Source organism: Lepidochelys olivacea (genome assembly GCF_965140295.1).
Source record: "Lepidochelys olivacea isolate rLepOli2 genome assembly, chromosome: 8".
Taxonomy (NCBI): domain Eukaryota; kingdom Metazoa; phylum Chordata; order Testudines; family Cheloniidae; genus Lepidochelys; species Lepidochelys olivacea.
In genome coordinates this window covers 96,096,338-96,115,591 of record NC_140418.1, presented here as the reverse complement: position 1 = coordinate 96,115,591, position 19,254 = coordinate 96,096,338, and the positions used below count along the sequence as shown (strand labels likewise).

At 41.8% G+C, this 19,254-nt stretch overlaps 2 protein-coding genes across 3 annotated transcripts in view; one reads left to right on the top strand and one right to left on the bottom strand.

The window, feature by feature from the left end:
- IFT25 (intraflagellar transport 25) overlaps positions 1-9,782 on the bottom strand; it is a 9,965-nt gene extending 183 nt beyond the window's left edge. The window contains exons 1-5 of one of the 2 annotated variants that reach the window (XM_084637494.1): positions 8,902-9,782; positions 5,493-5,604; positions 3,662-3,768; positions 2,794-2,862; positions 388-431 (exon numbers count right to left, since the gene is read on the bottom strand). In XM_084637494.1, the coding sequence (XP_084493620.1) occupies positions 388-431; positions 2,794-2,862; positions 3,662-3,768; positions 5,493-5,590 (318 nt within the window). In that variant the 5' untranslated portion in view covers positions 5,591-5,604; positions 8,902-9,782. Of the gene's footprint in view, positions 1-387; positions 432-2,793; positions 2,863-3,661; positions 3,769-5,492; positions 5,605-8,559; positions 8,698-8,901 lie in introns of those variants that run through there. The other variant, XM_084637493.1, reaches the window with a different exon arrangement.
- On the top strand, positions 8,602-19,254 carry LRRC42 (leucine rich repeat containing 42). Its single transcript, XM_084637490.1, has 8 exons — positions 8,602-8,755; positions 9,860-10,347; positions 11,830-11,961; positions 13,091-13,209; positions 16,458-16,546; positions 16,639-16,752; positions 18,035-18,119; positions 18,764-19,254. Exons 2-8 carry the CDS (start codon positions 9,875-9,877, stop codon positions 19,021-19,023), a joined length of 1,272 nt encoding a protein of 423 aa, XP_084493616.1. The 5' UTR covers positions 8,602-8,755; positions 9,860-9,874; the 3' UTR covers positions 19,024-19,254.

Sequence of the window (19,254 nt, the reverse complement as noted above, 5' to 3'; positions counted from 1 at the left end):
ACAAGCTTCTGCAAAGAAATTTAACATTTAAAATATAACAGAAGGATCAAGACATTTCTGCATGTAAGTTTTCAGAGCTTTCTTGGGTTAGAGGAATCCAAAATAGCCCTTCTCTTTCCTTTGAATACCTGGAACTCATGAAACTTTGAAGACAACAGCTGGACCAAGAGAGATTATTACACTTCTTCAGATAGATATTTAGCAAAGTTAGGAGCTCTAGCTATATGGATTTTTATACCATAATGTAGAAGCACATATCCAAGACCTAGGGATGTATCCAAACCTCTAAAATAACATGTATTGAGTTGCGCGAATTGAATGCATTTTTAACTAGTCTATCCACCCCAATTACATGTGGCACTAATGCTGTATGTTGAATGTACTCACATAAAATTCTTCCGTTTGAAGCGCCCCTTCTGTGTATTGTAAATCTAGAAAATAAATTTTATATCAAACAATGAGTTAATATATATACACACAATGCTGTGATAAGTTTTTACTGGACTTGAAAGTTCCTGGAAGTTAAGGATTGTGAGTTTACATTGTATGCAAAAATTATTAACAAGCTGATTAAAGAATACAAACCATTTTAGTAATGTTCCAATTTAAATATACAAACAATTAAACTGGTTTTTTAAATGTTCCTATGAGATACAAAAAACTGTGTTGCATTATACTACTCAAATATGCTTTTAATTTTTGAGTATTAGATAAAATGTACAAGTAGTACTTTTAGCACATATATAGTAATTTATATCTTCAAAGTACTGTACAAACAATCCTCACAATTGTCATTTACGGAATATAGGTAATACAAATAATAAATACATAAATAATAAAATAGCCCTATTTTATAGCTGGGCAATCAGAGAGCGAGGTTAAATAGCCCACCTCAGGTGACAGAGTGAATCAGTTACATAGCTGAGATTAGAATTAAGTTATGCCTGTTTGAATAGGATATAAAGGGCCAAACTGAGATCAAGACCCCATATTGTTAGGCACAGTTCTTCGTAACATCCTCAGTACACTAAATATAATTCAAAGACACAGGAATGAACACTTAATCTTATCACAGGATTTAATTTTTTCCATTTTTCTTACATGTGGCATATGGTTACACAGTTTAAACAGCTCATCATCATCATACTTTCAGTGTTTTATTATTTGTGGACTGGCTAAGGCTTCAATCCAGCAAACACTTATGCACATGCTTAACTTTAGGGCTCATAAGCATTGGCAGGATCAAAGCCTTTGTCTTTCTAGACAAAGGTTCATTAAATGTCAAAAACTATATGACTCAATTTCTGTGATATAAAATATAGCTAACATTTTAAACTTTCTGCTATTCTAGTTTTCATTATGCCACCATCCTCACTTGATGTCAAAGGAGCCAACACAGAGCCCAATCCTGCAAACATTTATATATAGGGCCCTACCAAATTCAGTCCATTCTGGTCAATTTTATGGTCATAGGATTTTAAAAATGATAAATTTCATGATTTCAGCTATTTAAATTTGAAATTTCATGGTGTTGTAATTGTAGATGTCCTGACCCAAAAAGGAGTTGTTGGGGGTGGGGTTGCAAGGTTATTGTAAAGGGGGTTGCGATACTGCTACCCTTAACTTCTGCACTGCTGGTGGCTGTGGTGCTGCCTACAGAGCTAGGCAGCTGGACAGAGGCAGCTGCTGGCCAGGAGCCCAGCTCCAAAGGCAGAGCTGCCGCCAGCAGCAGCGTAGAAGTAAGGATGGCAGGTATAGTATTGCCACCCTTACTTCACTGCTCCTTGCAGATCTGAGCCCTCAGTCAACAGCCACCACTCTCTGGCTGCCCCACTCTGCAGGCAGAGATAAGGGTGGCATGGTATGGTATTGCCACCCTTACTTCTGCGCTGCTGTTGGCGGGGTGCTGTCTTCAATGCTGGGCATCTGACCAACAGACGCTGCTCTCCAGCTGCCCAGCTCTAAAGGCAGTGCAGAAGTAAGGGTGGCAATATTGTGACCCGCCTAAAATAACCTTGCAACCCCCCTGCAACTCTCTTTTGGGTCAAGACCCTCAATTTGAGAAATGCTGGTCTCCCCTATGAAATCTGTATAATATAGGATAAAAAGCACACAAAAGACCATATTTCACAGTGGGAGACCATATTTCATGGTCCGTGACATGTTTTTCATGGCCATGAATTTGGTAGGGCCCTATTGAAATCAATGGAACCACTCACATAAGGAAAGTACTTGTATGGATTAGGCCCATAGCATAACAGTTTATGCTTTTTTTTTTTAAACAACAAAACAGGGTTTCCTGATAGTTTAAATAATGAACATTCAAATATAAACCTAAATTTACAAAACTCAGCGTTGAGAGAAACTAACAGAAGAGTGAAAGTTCGCAAACAAAGATTAACCTCTGCCCCTATCCTCAAATACCTACTGAGCACACAGCAGTACCCAATTTAACATTATCCTGATATAGATTGTTGTGCTCTGGAAAATGTTTTAACTCTCTCAACAAGGCAGTTCTATTGCTATACTGTTTCAAGTCACACTGTTTTTTCACATATAATTTTAATGTGGATTTCCAGTATATCACTCTGGTAACATTAATGGAATATTCATTTTTTTATGGATTATGTCCATAGTAATAAAAACAGCCAATCACAATCCTTTCCAGTATACCAAACAAATGTTATAAACTTTATTCTTCTAAAGGTGTAGAAATATTAAGACAATGAGCAAATACATAAAGGCCAACATAATTTCCACCCAATCAGAGCTGCTCCACATTTGATTACTTACCTTTTTCAGTACACACTTCAAAATCTACTGGATCTTTAGATAAGCTTTTCTCAATCCTCAAACTCCGCACTAAAATATATTTAAAAAGAAATCAGCATAGACTGAGCACTGAAGTCTACCTAGTTTCATATTACTGTTTTACTAATAACAAAAGTACTTAACATCATGTATGACTTTTCATCTTCAAAGAATTTTGCCAACGTTAGTTCGTTAACAGTATCCTGTTGGGTATGTAGGTAATTTTATCATCATCCTCATTTTACAGGTGGGGAAACTGAAGAAGAAAGTTTAAGTGATTTGCCCAAAATCAGCTAAAGCTTGAGTTCCTAGTTCCTGGGTTCACAATACTTCTTTTTCTTTTTTATAATATCTTTTCTCACATGATTACAGAAATTTGACAAAATGTAAACAAAGGAGATAGAAGTTCATACTATGAAATTAAAAAGCAACACATTCAAAACAGATAAAGAGAATATACTTTCTGATGACACATAATTAATTTACTGAAGTGTTTGAAGCAAATTATTAATTATCATTTATAAGAGAAATAGTACAATAAAGTTACATTAGCTAGGTTAAAATTATCAGGTCAATTTATCCTCATGCTTCAAGGCATAAATCACTAGCTCAAATCGGGAAAAATAATTCTCTTCCTCAATATATCAATGATATGATGCACTATTAGGAAAGATGTTCATCTTTCTCCAGCATATCCTGCTTCCCCAATTGGGCCATGCAACATACTGGACTCAAAGGATCACTGGTTTGCTGTTTTAGCTACATTCTTGTGTATTATTTTTTAAACTATTAGCTGCAGAATGTGATACTACTATGAAAATTAAAACATGAAAATACATTGCGTTCTTACCTAAGTAACACTGAATTGTGAGTTTGCTGATTTTTACACATTTATGAAAGCTAATAATGAATTCCTGGGGGAACATTCCTGTTGTTGTCCAAAATGTTTCTGAACTTCTGTTGTTAAAAAAAAGCAACACAACTTTTTATTTGTTACATTAAGTACGATATATTTGTGAAAGAAAGAATGAGATCTGCAAAGTAATTTCTATTTAGGCTCCTTTGAAAAGGAACAATATACATCTGAAGATTCATTACAATATCAATGTTTACCATATCTTCTCTTTCTCTTACAAACAGCCTCTATTTTCTTTACTACTTGCAAGTCTGTTCATCACAGAATATTCCCAGATTCTTGAATCTGACTTCTCATTGGCCACTCAGTTCAACAGCCTGTCTAAAATTTGGGTTTGAGTGACTCTCACCTAGAAAGATCCTATTTAGATTAGCTTCATTGTCATTCCCTCCCTTCTCCTTTCTGCTGCATTTCCCATTCCCTCAATAACAACAACAAATTCTGGCAGTTAAAGACAATTCATACCTGCACATTACACCACGACTGACCCACCCATTATGATACAGTCTTAATTACATGACTACATACTATTTTTCTGCAGAACCCCTGCCTCATTCAGTGCACAAGATGGATGGTGCTTTGGGAATGAATCAGGATTGTGCAGTGAAGGAGGCTGTTGTCTGTAGGATCCCTGCTTCATTTGTTGCAGACGTTGAAGGTGTCTAGTGAATGCAGTGGAAAACTGTAGGAATAGAAAGGATGGTCTTATATTTAAGGCAGATGAATGCTGCCCTGGAGAAACGGATTCTATCCCTACCTCTGTCATAGATTTCCTAGGTGATGCTCGTCAAGTCACTTAAACCAAACTTTTCACAGATGGCAACTGTGATTCCTCATTTTCTAGGTGCCAACTTTAGATCCTGGGACTGAGCACTCACAGCTGCAACTGAAATCACTGGAAGATGTGCTTTGAACACATAAAGTGCAATAAAATATTAAGTACTTTGAAAAATCAAGCCACATGTGTCTCCTATTGGGCACCCGCAATTATTGGACATTTTTTACCTTACTGTCTGTGTGCCTCAATTCCCTAGCTGTAAAATGGGGATGATAATAATGCCCCCTCATCTCACAGGGATGTTGTGAAAATTAAGGACTATTTGTGAAGCATTCAGATACTATAGTGGTGAACACCACAGAAAAATCCATAAGGAAATTAATAAGAACATAAGAATGGCCATAACGGGTCAGACCAATGGTCCATCTAGCCCAGTAGCCTATCTTCTAACAGTAGCCAATGAACAGAACAGGGCAATTAACAAGTGATCTATCCCCTGTTGCCCAGTCCCAGGATCTGGCAGCCTAAGGCTTAGGGTCACCCAGAGCATGGGGCTGCATAATAATTCCGTCTTCAGAGGAGGCTTTGAATAACGTGCAGTAAATTAGGCATAGGGCCACAAACTGAACAACAGGGATAAAAACAAATATTGAATAGCTGTGCATTAAGTGAGTACTGTCCATCCTGTGCACTGATTAAGGCACATGTCCTGTGGAAAAATAGTTTGTGGTCACGTAATTACATACGGTATCATATAATACATATACATACAGGGACCAAAGTAAAGTTGCACTGGCAACCTTAATTTGGTAATTCCTCACTTTTGAGTGCTTCACTTTGCCACCTTAATGTTCTTTTAATGTAATGTAATATAAAAACATAATAGCATAAAATCCAGTGAAAGAACAAATGAATGTTAATGACACCAAAGCACTTTATTTCTCCAACAACCTTGACTTACATAAAGAACCAAAAATCAAATCTTACCCATCAATGATGTTTTCAGGGGGGTATTTTTCATCACTTGATGTGGCTAGAACAACTTCAGCCCCTGCAGAACTAAGGCACAGGTCTGTTGATTTCATCCTTTCTTGTTAGCCTGCATGAGATTAAAAAAAAAAACAAAAGAACATTCTTAGAATATCACTGAATGGAAGTGTCTGTCCTCTTGTTGCCTAGCAGCCAAATTCAGTCCCTAACAGGAATTCAGAGAAACCATGTTACACTCTTTATGAGCAACAGTCTAGTCTGTCTCTTTTAAGATCTCTATGATTCAACCACCGATATTTCTTGAGTTACAGTCAAAACAGTCCCCTTACACCATACTGCTGCCCACAAATAGTTCCAGTTCTAAAGTAAGAGTAGCTGCTTGCATTTCTAATTGTATTCTTTATTAAAAGACTGAAAATGCATTTTACATAGTCAAAAACTCCTACGTTCTAATTAAGAAATATAGTGACAAGGATTTAAGTAAAAATACTTTTTAAAATCATGAGTGTTTGCTGTAGTGCTGCCAAAGTAACCAAACTCCTAATAAATGATAATATATAATTATAGTACTTTGTGCTTTCTATAGAAATCCCAGAGAACTTTACAAAAAATAGTTAAGCCTTGCAATAAATATCTTTATAAGTTAAAGTATGCCTTTTCCCTTCTGGTATTCCCCCTATTTCCTCGGTATCTCTTCAGTTTTCCTATTTCTTTCCCGATTGTAGGTATTTTGGACCCTAATCCTGCAATGAGATCTATGTGGGTACAGGTCCTGGGTCTTTGTCATGAGAGTGAACAATGAATTATATGTGAGCTGGCAGGGTGATAAGACATCTAAAAAAAGTCAATGTCATTTTGAGCTGAATACACAGAGGCATTATGTCACAGAACAGAGAACTGATAGATTTTCTCCATATCGCATTGCTGAGACAACAGAAATAACGGATTCAGTTGTAGGGAGCTGAACACCAAAAAGTTATAAACAGTTTGCAAGGAATTCAGGGAATGGCAACAATAATTAGGAGACTGGAAGGCCTTATTCAAGAACATTTAATAGAACAATGACTAGGGTGGATAACCGCCTGCAAGTGTTGGGAAAAGGTAACAAACAAAGAGGGAGAAGAATCATTTAGGGATGTCAATGGAGGAGTCTAAGAATAGTGGGATGAAACTGAGCACATGATAATTTAGGCTGAATCACAAAAAAGGTTTCCTAAAGGGGTGAGGTCAACTCTGGAATAATTTCCCATGGGACGGGATGTCCATCACTTAATTTAAATTTACACTAGTCCAAGCTTTGGAAAATATGAGGGACAGGGCAATTATACTAACCTCCATCATCTCCTGGCATCCCTCAGCGCCTCCCCCTGTCCCCTCCAAATGCCAGAGCCACCTCCCAATACCCCACATCCCCTCAGCGCCTCCCCATGTCCCCATCAAATCTGAGAGACCCCTCCCAATACCTCACATCCCCTCAGCACCTCCTCATGTCCCCTCCAAATCCCAGAACCCCTCCCAATACCCCACATCCTCTCAGCGCCTCCCCATGTCCCCATCAAATCCGACAGACCCCTCCTAATGCCCCACATCCACTCAGTGCCTCCCCATGTCCCCTCCAAATCCAAGCCCCCTCCTAATGCCCCACATCCCCTCAGCGCCTCCCCATGTCCCCTCCAAATCCAAGCCCACTCCCAATACCCCATATCCCCTCAGCGCCTCCTCATGTCCCCTCCCAATCCCAGAACCCCTCCCAATGCCCCACATCCCCTCAGTGCCTCCCCATGTCCCCATCAAATCCCAGAGCCCCTCCCAATGCCCCACATCCCCTCAGCGCCTTCCCATGTCCCCATCAAATCCCAGAGCCCCTCCCAATACCCCACATCCCCTCAGCGCCTCCCCATGTCCCCATCAAATCCCAGAGCCCCTCCCAATGCCCCACATCCCCTCAGCGCCTCCCCATGTCCCCATCAAATCCCAGAGCCCCTCCCAATGCCCCACATCCCCTCAGCGCCTCCCCATGTCCCCATCAAATCCCAGAACCCCTCCCAATGCCCCACATCCCCTCAGCGCCTCCCCATGTCCCCTCCAAATCCCAGAGCCCCTCCCAATGCCCCACATCCCCTCAGCGCCTCCCCATGTCCCCTCCAAATCCCAGAGCCCCTCCCAATGCCCCACATCCCCTCAGCGCCTTCCCATGTCCCCATCAAATCCCAGAACCCCTCCCAATGCCCCACATCCCCTCAGCGCCTCCCCATGTCCCCTCCAAATCCCAGAGCCCCTCCCAATGCCCCACATCCCCTCAGCGCCTCCCCATGTCCCCTCCAAATCCCAGAGCCCCTCCCAATGCCCCACATCCCCTCAGCGCCTCCCCATGTCCCCATCAAATCCCAGAGCCCCTCCCAATGCCCCACATCCCCTCAGCGCCTCCCCATGTCCCCTCCAAATCCCAGAACCCCTCCCAATGCCCCACATCCCCTCAGCGCCTCCCCATGTCCCCATCAAATCCCAGAACCCCTCCCAATGCCCCACATCCCCTCAGCGCCTCCCCATGTCCCCTCCAAATCCCAGAGCCCCTCCCAATGCCCCACATCCCCTCAGCGCCTCCCCATGTCCCCTCCAAATCCAAGCCCCCTCCCAATGCCCCACATCCCCTCAGCGCCTCCCCATGTCCCCTCCAAATCCAAGCCCCCTCCCAATGCCCCACATCCCCTCAGCGCCTCCCCATGTCCCCTCCAAATCCAAGCCCCCTCCCAATGCCCCACATCCCCTCAGCGCCTCCCCATGTCCCCTCCAAATCCAAGCCCCCTCCCAATGCCCCGATGCATCCGATGAAGTGAGCTGTAGCTCACAAAAGCTTATGCTCAAATAAATTGGTTAGTCTCTCAGGTGCCACAAGTCCTCCTTTTCTTTTTTCCATATCCCCTCCAAATCCCAGAGTCTCCTCTTCATGCCCGGGGCCCCTCCCACACCCCCATACTCCGGGCTCTCTCCCCACAGCCCCTCCATTACCCTGTCACCCCAGCCCCTATCTCCCCTGGGTCCCCGCCCTGGCCCAGGGACTCGCCTCTTGTCTCGGGCGGAGACGCCGCGCGCTCCCGCCTGGGGCTCCCGCGGGCTCTCTGTGCCCGCGCGCGCGCTCCCCTCGCTCAGCTCCCCCGGCGCGTCCCCGCTCTCCCCTTTGTGGCCCCGGGGCGCTCCCGGGGCGGGACTGGCCTGTGTCGAGCCCCGGCCCTGCGAGCGGCCGCGCCGAGCGGGGGCAGGTAGGCCGGGGGTTCGGGCTGGGGGGCTCGGGGAAACTTTCCCAGCGCCCGCGAGAGCCCCGGGCTCGGAGCGACGGACCCCGCGGGGCGGGCCCAGGGAAGGGGGCGCTGCCCCGCCAGGAGCGAGCGGGCGGGCACGAACCTACCCCGGCAAGGGGAAGGGGCCAGCGGCCCGAACGCCCCCCCGCGCCCGATGTGGGCACCGGGCGGCTGAGGGGGCCCAGCCGGGCGCGGCCAGGGCTGCGCGGGCCGGGCTCTGCGCCCTGCGGCACGGCCCTGTGCAGAGGGGCAGCAGACGCCGGGCTGGGGAAAGGTTCCGCGCAGGAGCCCCCCCCTGGGGCCGGGCAGCGCCTGTTGCATCCCAGAAAACAGCCGCCGACCGCCCGCGGCCGCCAGGTGGCTGCGCCGAGCCCATCCCGGCGTCAGGCAGAGCCAGGCGCTGCTGCTACTCCGCGCCGCCGAAGGGGGCAGACGCCGACCCCTGGGCATGCCGCTGCCGGGCGATGGTGCCTGCAGACAAAGTGTCCCCCTTTGCAGGCCCAGCCGGTGTAATGGCAGTGCAGCTGAAAACCCCGCAGCCCGGCCTGCGGCGTTGAGCAAGGAGATGGTGCACGAGGCAAACTTCTGTGGCGCGCTCACACTTTGCCTCAGTCCTAATCAGTCATCCTTTTAAGGAGCAGGCCCCATGTGCAACGTACAGGACTATTTGTGTGCAATAGTTGTAATGTAATGAGCTGTAGCTCACAAAAGCTTATGCTCAAATAAATTTGTTAGTCTCGAAGGTGCCACAAGAACTCCTTTTCTTTTTGTGAATACAGACAGACACGGCTGCTACTCTTAAACATGTTAGTACTGTTGATCAAGGAGTACTTGTGTGTGGAAAAGACCTGTCATTCTGAAGCAAAAGTCCTGAGTTCTAGTCCCCATATTTGTTTTGCTGGCAGCTGAGGTGTATATGTATCATACGCAGCTTTCACTGTACGGTATGGGTACACTATAATGTGCTGCCTAGGGCACCAAAGGAAATTAACTTGGAATTGATATCTTTCCAAAATAGTATCATTTGTTTCAATTATTTATCCATCTCTCATTTTGTTTTTGCAGAAACTGTCAAGGGGAATGTCTTACTGCCTCAAGTCAGAAAGCCTTTTGGATACAGGCCCAATATATGTGCGTGAAAATGGGCACCTGTACATGGTAAATCAGGGTTCTGGAACTGTAAAAAATGCCACTCCAAAACCAAGGCCTTTTAGACTGTTTTCCAAAGGATTCTCTGTGGAGCTTTGTATGAACAGAGAAGATGACAGCGCAAGGAGAGAGAGAACAGATCATTTCATCTTTACTTATACTAAGGAGGGCAATCTCCGGTACTCAGCCAAGTCTCTCTTCGGTCTAGTGTTGGGTTACATTTCTGACAATGTTGATCATATTGATTCGTTGATTGGCTTTCCAGAGCAGATTGCTGAAAAGCTTTTTTCTGCTGCAGAAGCAAGGCAAAAGTTTACAGAACCAGTTACAGGACTTAGAGCACTACAAAAATTTACTGAGGCTTATGGAAGTCTGGTGCTTTGTTCATTATGTTTACAGAATAGGTAAGTGCATTCAGTTATGTAAATGTGAGTCTCCACCAGTGTTGTTGCTTAAGTGTTTCATTTTTTTACTTAAATATAAACATTTTCTTGATTTGGATTATTAAATTATATTTGTTCACTCCATAAAGTATTGTTGGTAAATAGCGCTTGATTTAATTCTTATGTGTAATGCAGAACCCATAATACTGCCAGTTAATCCTCCAAATCCACATGAACACATTCGGCAACCGGAATTGAAGGATAAAACCTGCAGCTTTATTTTTAACATGCTAACGTTTGGCATTTGTATGGTGCAGGATAGTTTTAGCCATGTCAGTCCCAAGGTATTAGAGAGACAAGATAGGTGAGGTAATATCTTTTATTGGACCTTCTGCTGGTGAGAGAAACAAGCTTGTCTAACTTAACGTACCTCACAGGGGTGTTATGTTAATAACTAAATTGTGTCTGAACTAATAAAAATCCTTCTCTGTAAGTATTTAAACATTTATTTGGACTTGTGTAGCCAGCAAAACTTTCCAGCACGCAGTCCCAGGGGGCTATTCCATGTCTTCTATTGCATTCCATTTTAAGAGTATCAGTACCCCCTAAGGCACGGGGGAGAAAAGGATAGCCTTGTAATTGTATCACAGGTTTTGAAGTCAGAAGACTAGTATTACAGTTTATTACTATTTGTATCTAGAGGTGTTGCATGCCCTCCATATTAAATACACCTTGACCAGGAAAGTTCTCCCTCTCCACTCTTCTCTGGACAAGTTCTAACTCAACAAGAAAAGTTTTTCCCTACAAGGCTTAAAATAGGATAATACCCCTCTAAAACCTTGTCCCTGGTGAAGTACCTTCCTATGTTATAACAATTTGTTGAGGGTTTTTTTGTACATTCACACAGTTTATGGTCTTTTCAGTCCTTTAAATATGAATCAGTATAAATCAAAGCATATAGGCTTGGATGCCAAAGGTGGCATGAGCAATATAGGAAAGGTTTAATAAAAAACATCAGGTGATCCAGGTGTCACTTCATCCTCAGAATGATCACATTTCTTGCCAGTCTACTCATGAACTACCCTTTTCATGAGTGAAAGATGACTTCTGTTGAAGGATCTTTGTGTCTTCTTTATTTCTCTAGTCAAGGCTTTTGTTTTTGGCCATGAAACATCAATTTTACCATTTGGCAAGCAGTGCTGCCAGAATTGGACTGATATAGCTTGAGATCTAGTTGTAATAGCTGTCTTTGCAATTTGAAGTCACTAGTTATGGAGCAAAGTATTTTTTGAGTCAGATCAGAGCCACAATGTTGGTCTAAGACACTGAGTAAGTACTTGAGCATGTGTTCCACATGGGCTGCAGCCTGGGTAGATAATGAAGAGAGCATGCTCACTTGGGGCATTTTTCCCATGGCAGCTGGCATTATGCCAATATGAGTAGGCACCTTCTAGGACTGTACCTTTATGCATCTAAACGTTGATAGCTTTCTGCTCTTTACAGATATCTGGTTATTTCTGAAAAACTTGAAGAAATTAAGTCTTTCAGGGAGCTGACCTGCTTGGATCTTTCCTGTTGTAAACTTGGAGATAACCATGAATTGCTAGAACATATCACCAAAGAAGCTCTGTCTAGGTACCAATTTATTTATATGTTTAACTGACCAGCATTTTCTTTTCCATCACCAAGAAATTCACAGAATCACAATCACACTGTCTCTTTAAAGGAAAGTTTTACAGGCAACAGACACTTTTATTGGGGTTTTTAGTTGTTTATAAATTCTCTTCTTCAGGTGAAAAAAGCAACCATCAGAACTAATAACACAAATTGTATGATACCAAGCATGTATTGAGTCTTTAGACATGATCTACAATTATGAAAGTTTGAAATAAAAGTACTCTACTATCTAATATAAAGACCAATTGTTTTGCATATTTTTCATTTTCTGTTTATATTATACACTCAATATATAGTATATTCATATATATTGCAAAACTTAGTTTTCAACTCTTGTAGACTTTCCCTATTAAATTTGCTTATTGATTTTTTGGGAGAAAAATTTACCAAAATAATCGTTTTAACTGAATCAGTATGTCAGCATGAGATATTCCTAATTTACGTATTTTGTCCAGTATGTGTTTGCTAAAATGTTTATATAACAGTCTTTTCAAGCTACCAGAGATCTAAAAGGTAGAAAATTGTCGAACTTTATTAGATAAGTTAATTATGTTTATGAATTAATAACTGTTGTTACTACATAAGACTTCCATGCGTTTGATTCAAGGTTGTTTTTAAAAGGATGCTGTGGAAGTGTATCTATAAATTTTTGGGGATTTCATTTATTCTTGTTTGCAATACTTCCTTGTATCTCCTACCAATTTTGTTCTTTCCTATATGTCAAGCAAGGATTTTCTTTCTCCAGTTTTGAATGGGTTTGAAATTGACAAGCCTAATTGTCCTTAACTTCTAGTTACAAAGAATCTTATTGCTGGTGTCAGCAAGCTGTTGTGTTCCAGTGTTTCCTGTGTCAGTGAAACTTTGGCAATAGTTTGTTAGGTAATTGCTTCAGCAGAGCCTTCAGAGGCAACAGGGAAAATACCAAAGAGGCCTCTTGTTTTATTGGTCCTTTTAATATCAGCAAACGAGTGGTAGATTGAGCAGGTGTTAGGGGAAGATTGTAGACTTTTCACATGAAATGCTAATAATTTTACTAAAAACTTTGAAATTATTCCTTTACAAACTAACTTTACATTCCTTATCCTAGTGTAACTCGGCTCCTCCTGAAGGATAATTGTTTGTCAGATGCAGGCCTTCGCAAAATGACAGCGCCAGTTCGAGTGATGAAAAGGGGACTTGAAAATCTGTCTGTATTAGATTTGTCTTGTAAGTGTGTCAAAGTGCCTCATAATTTAAATTTAGAAAAACATGATTACTTCTCATCTAGGGTTCCTCCTAGTGAATACTGAAAGCAGACAATTGTTCAAAATTAGCCCCTATATCAGGAGTCCAAACAAGGACTTCATCGACAACTTGCCAGAAGCCACATGTTGCACCGATAGCCTTATCCTGCTGCACTGAAGTCAGTGAAAGCAGAATCAGGCCCTTGATTGGCATAAATACAGCATTTAAATGAACATTTATGCATTCCAAAATGGAACTCAAACTCGTCAATATCCAAGCTGAGTGACTCAGTACTAAATTTGTAATCTAAGTTTTGTATTTTACTACTACTACATGACATGAACCTAACCTTTGTCTAGTCTTTCTGCTAGGATGGTCACTATTCGACAGGTAAACTTTTTACACGGAGAACAAGAGTAATGGCTTGGCTACACTTGCAAGTTACAGCGCAATAAAGGAGTCCCGGGCGCACTAGCTCACTACCTGTCCACACTGGCAAGGCACGTAGAACACTTTGACTCCGCGGCTACAGCGCTGCTGGTACTCCACCTCGGCGAGTGGAATAACATTTGTTGCGCCCTCGCTGGAGCGCCGCAGCACCAGTGTGAATGAGGTTTTGCTTCTCCTAAAGTCAAGTGGCCACTCTTGTCATTGTTTGGAATCGGCTGTAGAAATGCGGAAATGCGCTTTGAAAGCTCCATTTCTGACAACCGGCTGCTTATCTGCTCTGAAACAAAGCAAGCCATTAGTGTGGAATGCTGTGTGAGAGAGAGAGGCAGGGGGGGTCTGCTGCTGTCTGAACTTACAAGACAGCATGCTGACATGCTCTCAGACCCCCAAAAACCCACTCTCCCCCCACATACACACAACACACTCCCTGTCTAACTCCAGCCGCCCCCCCATTTGAAAAGCACATTGCAGCCACTTGCATGCTGGGATAGCTGCCCATAATGCACTGCTCCCAATGATGCTGCAAGTGCTGCAAATGTGGCCACGCCAGGGCGCTTGAAGCTGTCGGTGTGGACAGACTGCAGCGCTTTTCCTACTGTGCTCTCCGAAGGCTGGTTTAACTCAAAGCGCTCTACAACTGCAAGCATAGCCATGCACTAAGGTGACAGTCTTAGTCTCAAATACAACATCAAAAGAAAATTTTCAGGACTTGACATTAAAAAAGGGTACTGATTATAGGTGGGGCTCACAGCACCACCCTGTTATGAAGGTTGCCTGTCACTTCCTATCATGTGTTCTCAGTTGCTCATAACTTTACCATACTTTATCCATTTGGGGTGAAATATTCTATGCTCGGTGTCTGATTTAGGCTGATTTCTTCTGGACAATGATTCATTCAGCCATTTCCAAGAACAAGGCTAGGGAAAAATGTTGTTTTGCCCATGTTAAAAAAATTCTGGCTGCCTTTGCTTTGAAAAGCTCTATCACCTCCATGCTCTGGATAGAGACCTGAAATTTGGAAGATAGGGGCCTTTGGTGAGAGATGGGCCTTTTGCTGACCATGTGAAAATCTGCCCAAATTTGGCCAAGTTATAAGCCTTTGAAAAATTACAGTGTGCACATGCTCACTGAACACTTTTTTTAGATTTAGCAGTTAAATTCCCTACAATTGCTTCTGCACTGAGCATGCTTCAACCTGGAGCTGAGTAGAACCTTCCCTGCAATTACAGCTTTGTGCCATGCTGGGTCTAAGCACCTGAAGTGAGATCAGGGAGCCTGTCTTCCCTGTGGTCTCAATGCTGTCCCCCACTGGACCAGGCAGTATGAAGGAGGATGCTGTCTGATTCAATTTTTTTTCCATTTTGCTTTTTTCGGAAACCTAAAAAAATTGCACACAAAATGCTACTTTAAAAAACACTTCAGGTTGCAAAGTCAAGCACTCAGAAGTTAGCCTTAATTCTGATGTTTCCTGTCTGTGTAACCCTAATTTGGCCCCCTTGTGAGTATGCAGTATGATAGTCTTTAGTTACATGAGCACTTACTATTTTTTTTTCCTCACAGCACCCCTGCCTCATTCAGTGCATGGTCTGGACCTACTCTGGGGATGAGTCAGGGTTGTATTTTGAAAGATACTGATGTCTGTCAGATTCCTGCTTCATTTGCAAAAGTTGGAAGATGTGTAGTGAATGAGGCAGGAGACTACAGAAAGAGAAAGGGACAGTCTCTCAGTTAAGGTAGTTGAATACTGCGCTGGAGAACTGGATTCTGTCCCTGTGTGATAATGGGCAAGTCATTTAAAAGTCAGACTTTTCACAGGTGACTACTTCCTTGCATGTTCCTCATTCTCTGGGTGCCTGACCTGAGACCCTTGTGACTGGCTTACACAAGTGCTGAGCATTCACAGCTACAACGGAAGTCACTGGGAGCTTTGACTATGTAAATGCTATATAATGCTAAATAGTTTCAGAAATCAGGTCCTAGTTGTTTCAAATTAGCCACTCAAAAGGCATGGATACTTTTGACCTTAATTTCTGTGCCTCAGTACTTCATTTGTAAAATGGGGATAATAATTCCCCCTCTTCTCACAGGGATGTTGTGAACATTAACAAATGTGTGAAGCACTCATACTATTGTGATGAGTGCCATAGGAAAGCTCATGAGAAAAATAATTCTGTCTTCAGAATAGGTTTGAATATTATGCAGTAAATAAAGTATAGGGCCACACATTGAACAAGGAGAAAAGAAAATATTAGGAATAGTTGCTCATTAAGTGAGCAGCCTCCATTCCATGCGCTGAATGAAAAATATGCAACCATGTAATTAAACACTGGATCATAATGCATACACCCCAGGGGACTGGATTAAGGTTGCACAGGCAGCCTCAACACTGGCATTTCCTATCTTTTGGTGCTTGACTTTGAAGCCTTACATTAAAAGAACATTAGTTTTCATGTGCAATAAATGTGTATTTACATATGCACAAGTATGGCTTATTCATTTATAATGCTTAACCTAATTGAAGCGATCTATGAAAGCTTAATTTTGCTCTGAAGAGGAAAAAAAAATCAGTTTCAAATAACTTTCAAAACATGGAGCATGTTAATATAAATGTGCCAGAATAGCTTATAAAATATTTACCAGGGGAATAATTGCTTGCTTGCTAGTATAACATTTATATTGTCTTTTTTCCACGCCTACATCTTAATACTTTAAAAAAATCCGTTTTGCAGGACACACTTCTATAGTCATGCAACTTAATCTAATCTTTTTTGATTTTATAGGTAACCCTGAAATCACTGATATGGGAATTGGGTACCTTTTTTCTTTCAAGAAGCTGAATTATTTGGATATTTCTGAAACCGGTCTCAAGGTAAAACAGAGTTTCCACCCAAGTCTGTTACATATATATAGCATGATCAAATGCTTTTCTACACAATCTGCTTTATATTCTTTTTCCACTAGGATGTTAAGGCAGTCATTCAGAGGCTCCAGACCCAAATAAGCTTAGTTCATTCAAAAGTGCCTCTGAAAGAATTTGATCATAGTAACTGCAAAACAGAGGGATGGGCAGAGCAGGTATGTTCATTTTTTGTTTGTTTGTTTGTTGCTGTTTTAATTTCTACAAAACCGAAGTATTTGTCCTTTTCAGTCACAAGTCATTTCACCCAGTGAGGTTCTATATCTTTTTAGTACTTAATTCTGAGAAAACAGATGTTAAAGAGCTTAGAGAATGAACATGTTCTGCATTCTTACATGCCAGAGGAAGTATCCAGAGGTTGCATTGACTGTTTGCTGACAGCCAGGATCAAACCTACATTTGCAGAGAATAAAGCAGAGTGCAGGTATTCTCACTTTGTCAAATAATGTGCTCAGACTGGGAAGTCTCTGTGTGCACCCAGTGAGGTCACTTGAAGCAAAATGAAGCATTGCATGCTGGAGCTTCTGTATGGGCAGCTTTCAGCTGCATTATAGAACTCTGAGCCACATTTGGATGGTATGGCACACTTTGTTTACCCTTCTGTTAGGGAAATTGCAATTGCAGGGATTTCATTGTAACAGACTGGGGTATATCTATACTACAGAGACTGTATTGGCATAGCCACATCCCGATAACTATGCCAGCATAACCGCACAGCGTAGACACAGCCTTCAGCAACTGAAGGGATTTTGCGGTGGTATAGAAACATTACCTCCCTGAACAACGGTAGCTATGTTGATGGAAGTATTCATTCATGGACATAGCTGCGTCTACCCTGGGATTAGGCTGGCATAGCTACATCTGTTGGGGTGTAGTTTTTTCACACCCCTGACTGAGATAGCTATGTTGACCTGACTTCTAAGTGTAGACCGAGTCTAATACCATGTCTGTGGGAGGAAAGTTGCACTAGTTTAATTAAATTGATTTTAAATCAGTCTAGTTAAACTGGTGCAACTTGTGTGCGTGCCATACCATCCAAACGTGGCTCAGTGTTCTATAATGCAGCTTAAAGCTGCCCATACAGAAGCTCCAGCATGTAAGAGGAGAATCACAACCATAGATACTCCTACTGTAATGGAAGTGTTGTAAGGGGACATGTTAGCTGCGGGTGTTTTTTCTGTTTCTCCACGGTCCTTCATCTTGCTTCGTATATACATCAGAATTCCTGTTTGATAAGATAGTATTCGTAAGAATTAGAGGAAGGAATATTTTACTTAGGTTGCTAATACTAAAAGTTTTTACTGAAAACTAGTGTTGCTGTATAAGTCATCTCTGACGAGTAATAAGGCATAAAAAAAGCTAAAGAGTAAGGTGTAGAGTTGTTTCTGATGATGATTTCCTTTAAGAAAATCATTCAAAATAATTTAAATCATGTTTCAGACAGTGTTGCAGTGGGAGCAGTTAGCTATGAAAACCGTCAAGCCCAAGGAAAACTTGAAGTCCAGAACAGCAGCTCAACACTTCTGTACGTAACTGTGTGAGGTTCTGAATAACTTGTTCATTAAATTTGTACATTATTTTTACACTAAACTTATTTAAAAAAACAAAACCAAATAGTGGCATATTGAATGTACACCTGCAGCCACTTGTGAAACTGAGCGTTTTTCACTTATACAACATCTTTAAAGTTACAAAATATCTAAAAAGTGATGGACCTTGCTTTTAGTGAATATATATTTTTTTATGTGATGGAATATGACTTAGGTAAATCCAACTCACTGACAGCTTGAGCTCAAGTGCGTTGAAACCAATGGGAGTCTGTTGGCCTCAGTGGGTTTTGGGTTAGTTCTTGAGGCAGCTGGAATCTGGTGACTCAGGTCATTTTCAGCTTGGTCATCTGACTTTGTACAAAGTGATTAAGTTAAGCACAAAATCCTCCCTTTGTAATATGATTAGCACATTTCCCAACAAAAAATGAGTAATATAAAACAATCTTATGTGTTGTATTGATTAAATACAACCAAATATTGAAAAATTGATTTCATTTCTAAATATTAAGGATTTGTAGGTGTATTAAAACATGGCTTAACAAATGATGACTAGCTTTTGTGCCAAGCACATACTGAATTAGAGAGCAGGCTTAACTCTGTGTTTTGGGTTTTTTTGTAGATGGAAAGAGATGCAGGATAGAAGAACCAGTCAAGAGCACATTGGTGCAGACTAAAGCAAAAGCTTCTGAAAACTTGCAGTTCTACAAGGATAAAGTACAAAATTGCCATTTCCCTTTATTGAAAAAGGAGGCTGCAGCTAGCCACCAATTAAAGAAAAATAAAGAGAAAGGTTTAACTGAACAAGAGAGAGAACGAACTTCAAAGCAGACACACACGTGCCTGACCATGGAAGATTGGGACTTGTTGAATACCTATTGATTCAGAAAGATTTCCCTTTTTTCCTGGTGGTAAAGTTGTTAGAAGTATCAATATGAATTTGTGTATGGAGAAAGGAGACAGATATTTTTTAAACAGCAGTAGCATAGCAGCAAATTATAGCTACTTGTGTTGGGAGAGGGGAGTGCTAGACCCAAGAGGTGGAGAGATGATCATTCTAATGTATATTTTCTATACATAATAATTTTTTCAAATAAATTTTGTCATCCTTAA

What these genes read in the sequence shown, in the direction of transcription:
- LRRC42 (XM_084637490.1), top strand. Translation starts at nt 9,875, where the DNA reads ATGTCTTACTGCCTCAAGTCAGAAAGCCTTTTGGATACAGGCCCAATA. An exon ending in TTTCTGAAACCGGTCTCAAG is followed by an intron (nt 16,547 to 16,638) that starts GTAAAACAGAGT and finishes TTTTTCCACTAG; the next exon opens with GATGTTAAGGCAGTCATTCA. An exon ending in CAGAGGGATGGGCAGAGCAG is followed by an intron (nt 16,753 to 18,034) that starts GTATGTTCATTT and finishes ATCATGTTTCAG; the next exon opens with ACAGTGTTGCAGTGGGAGCA.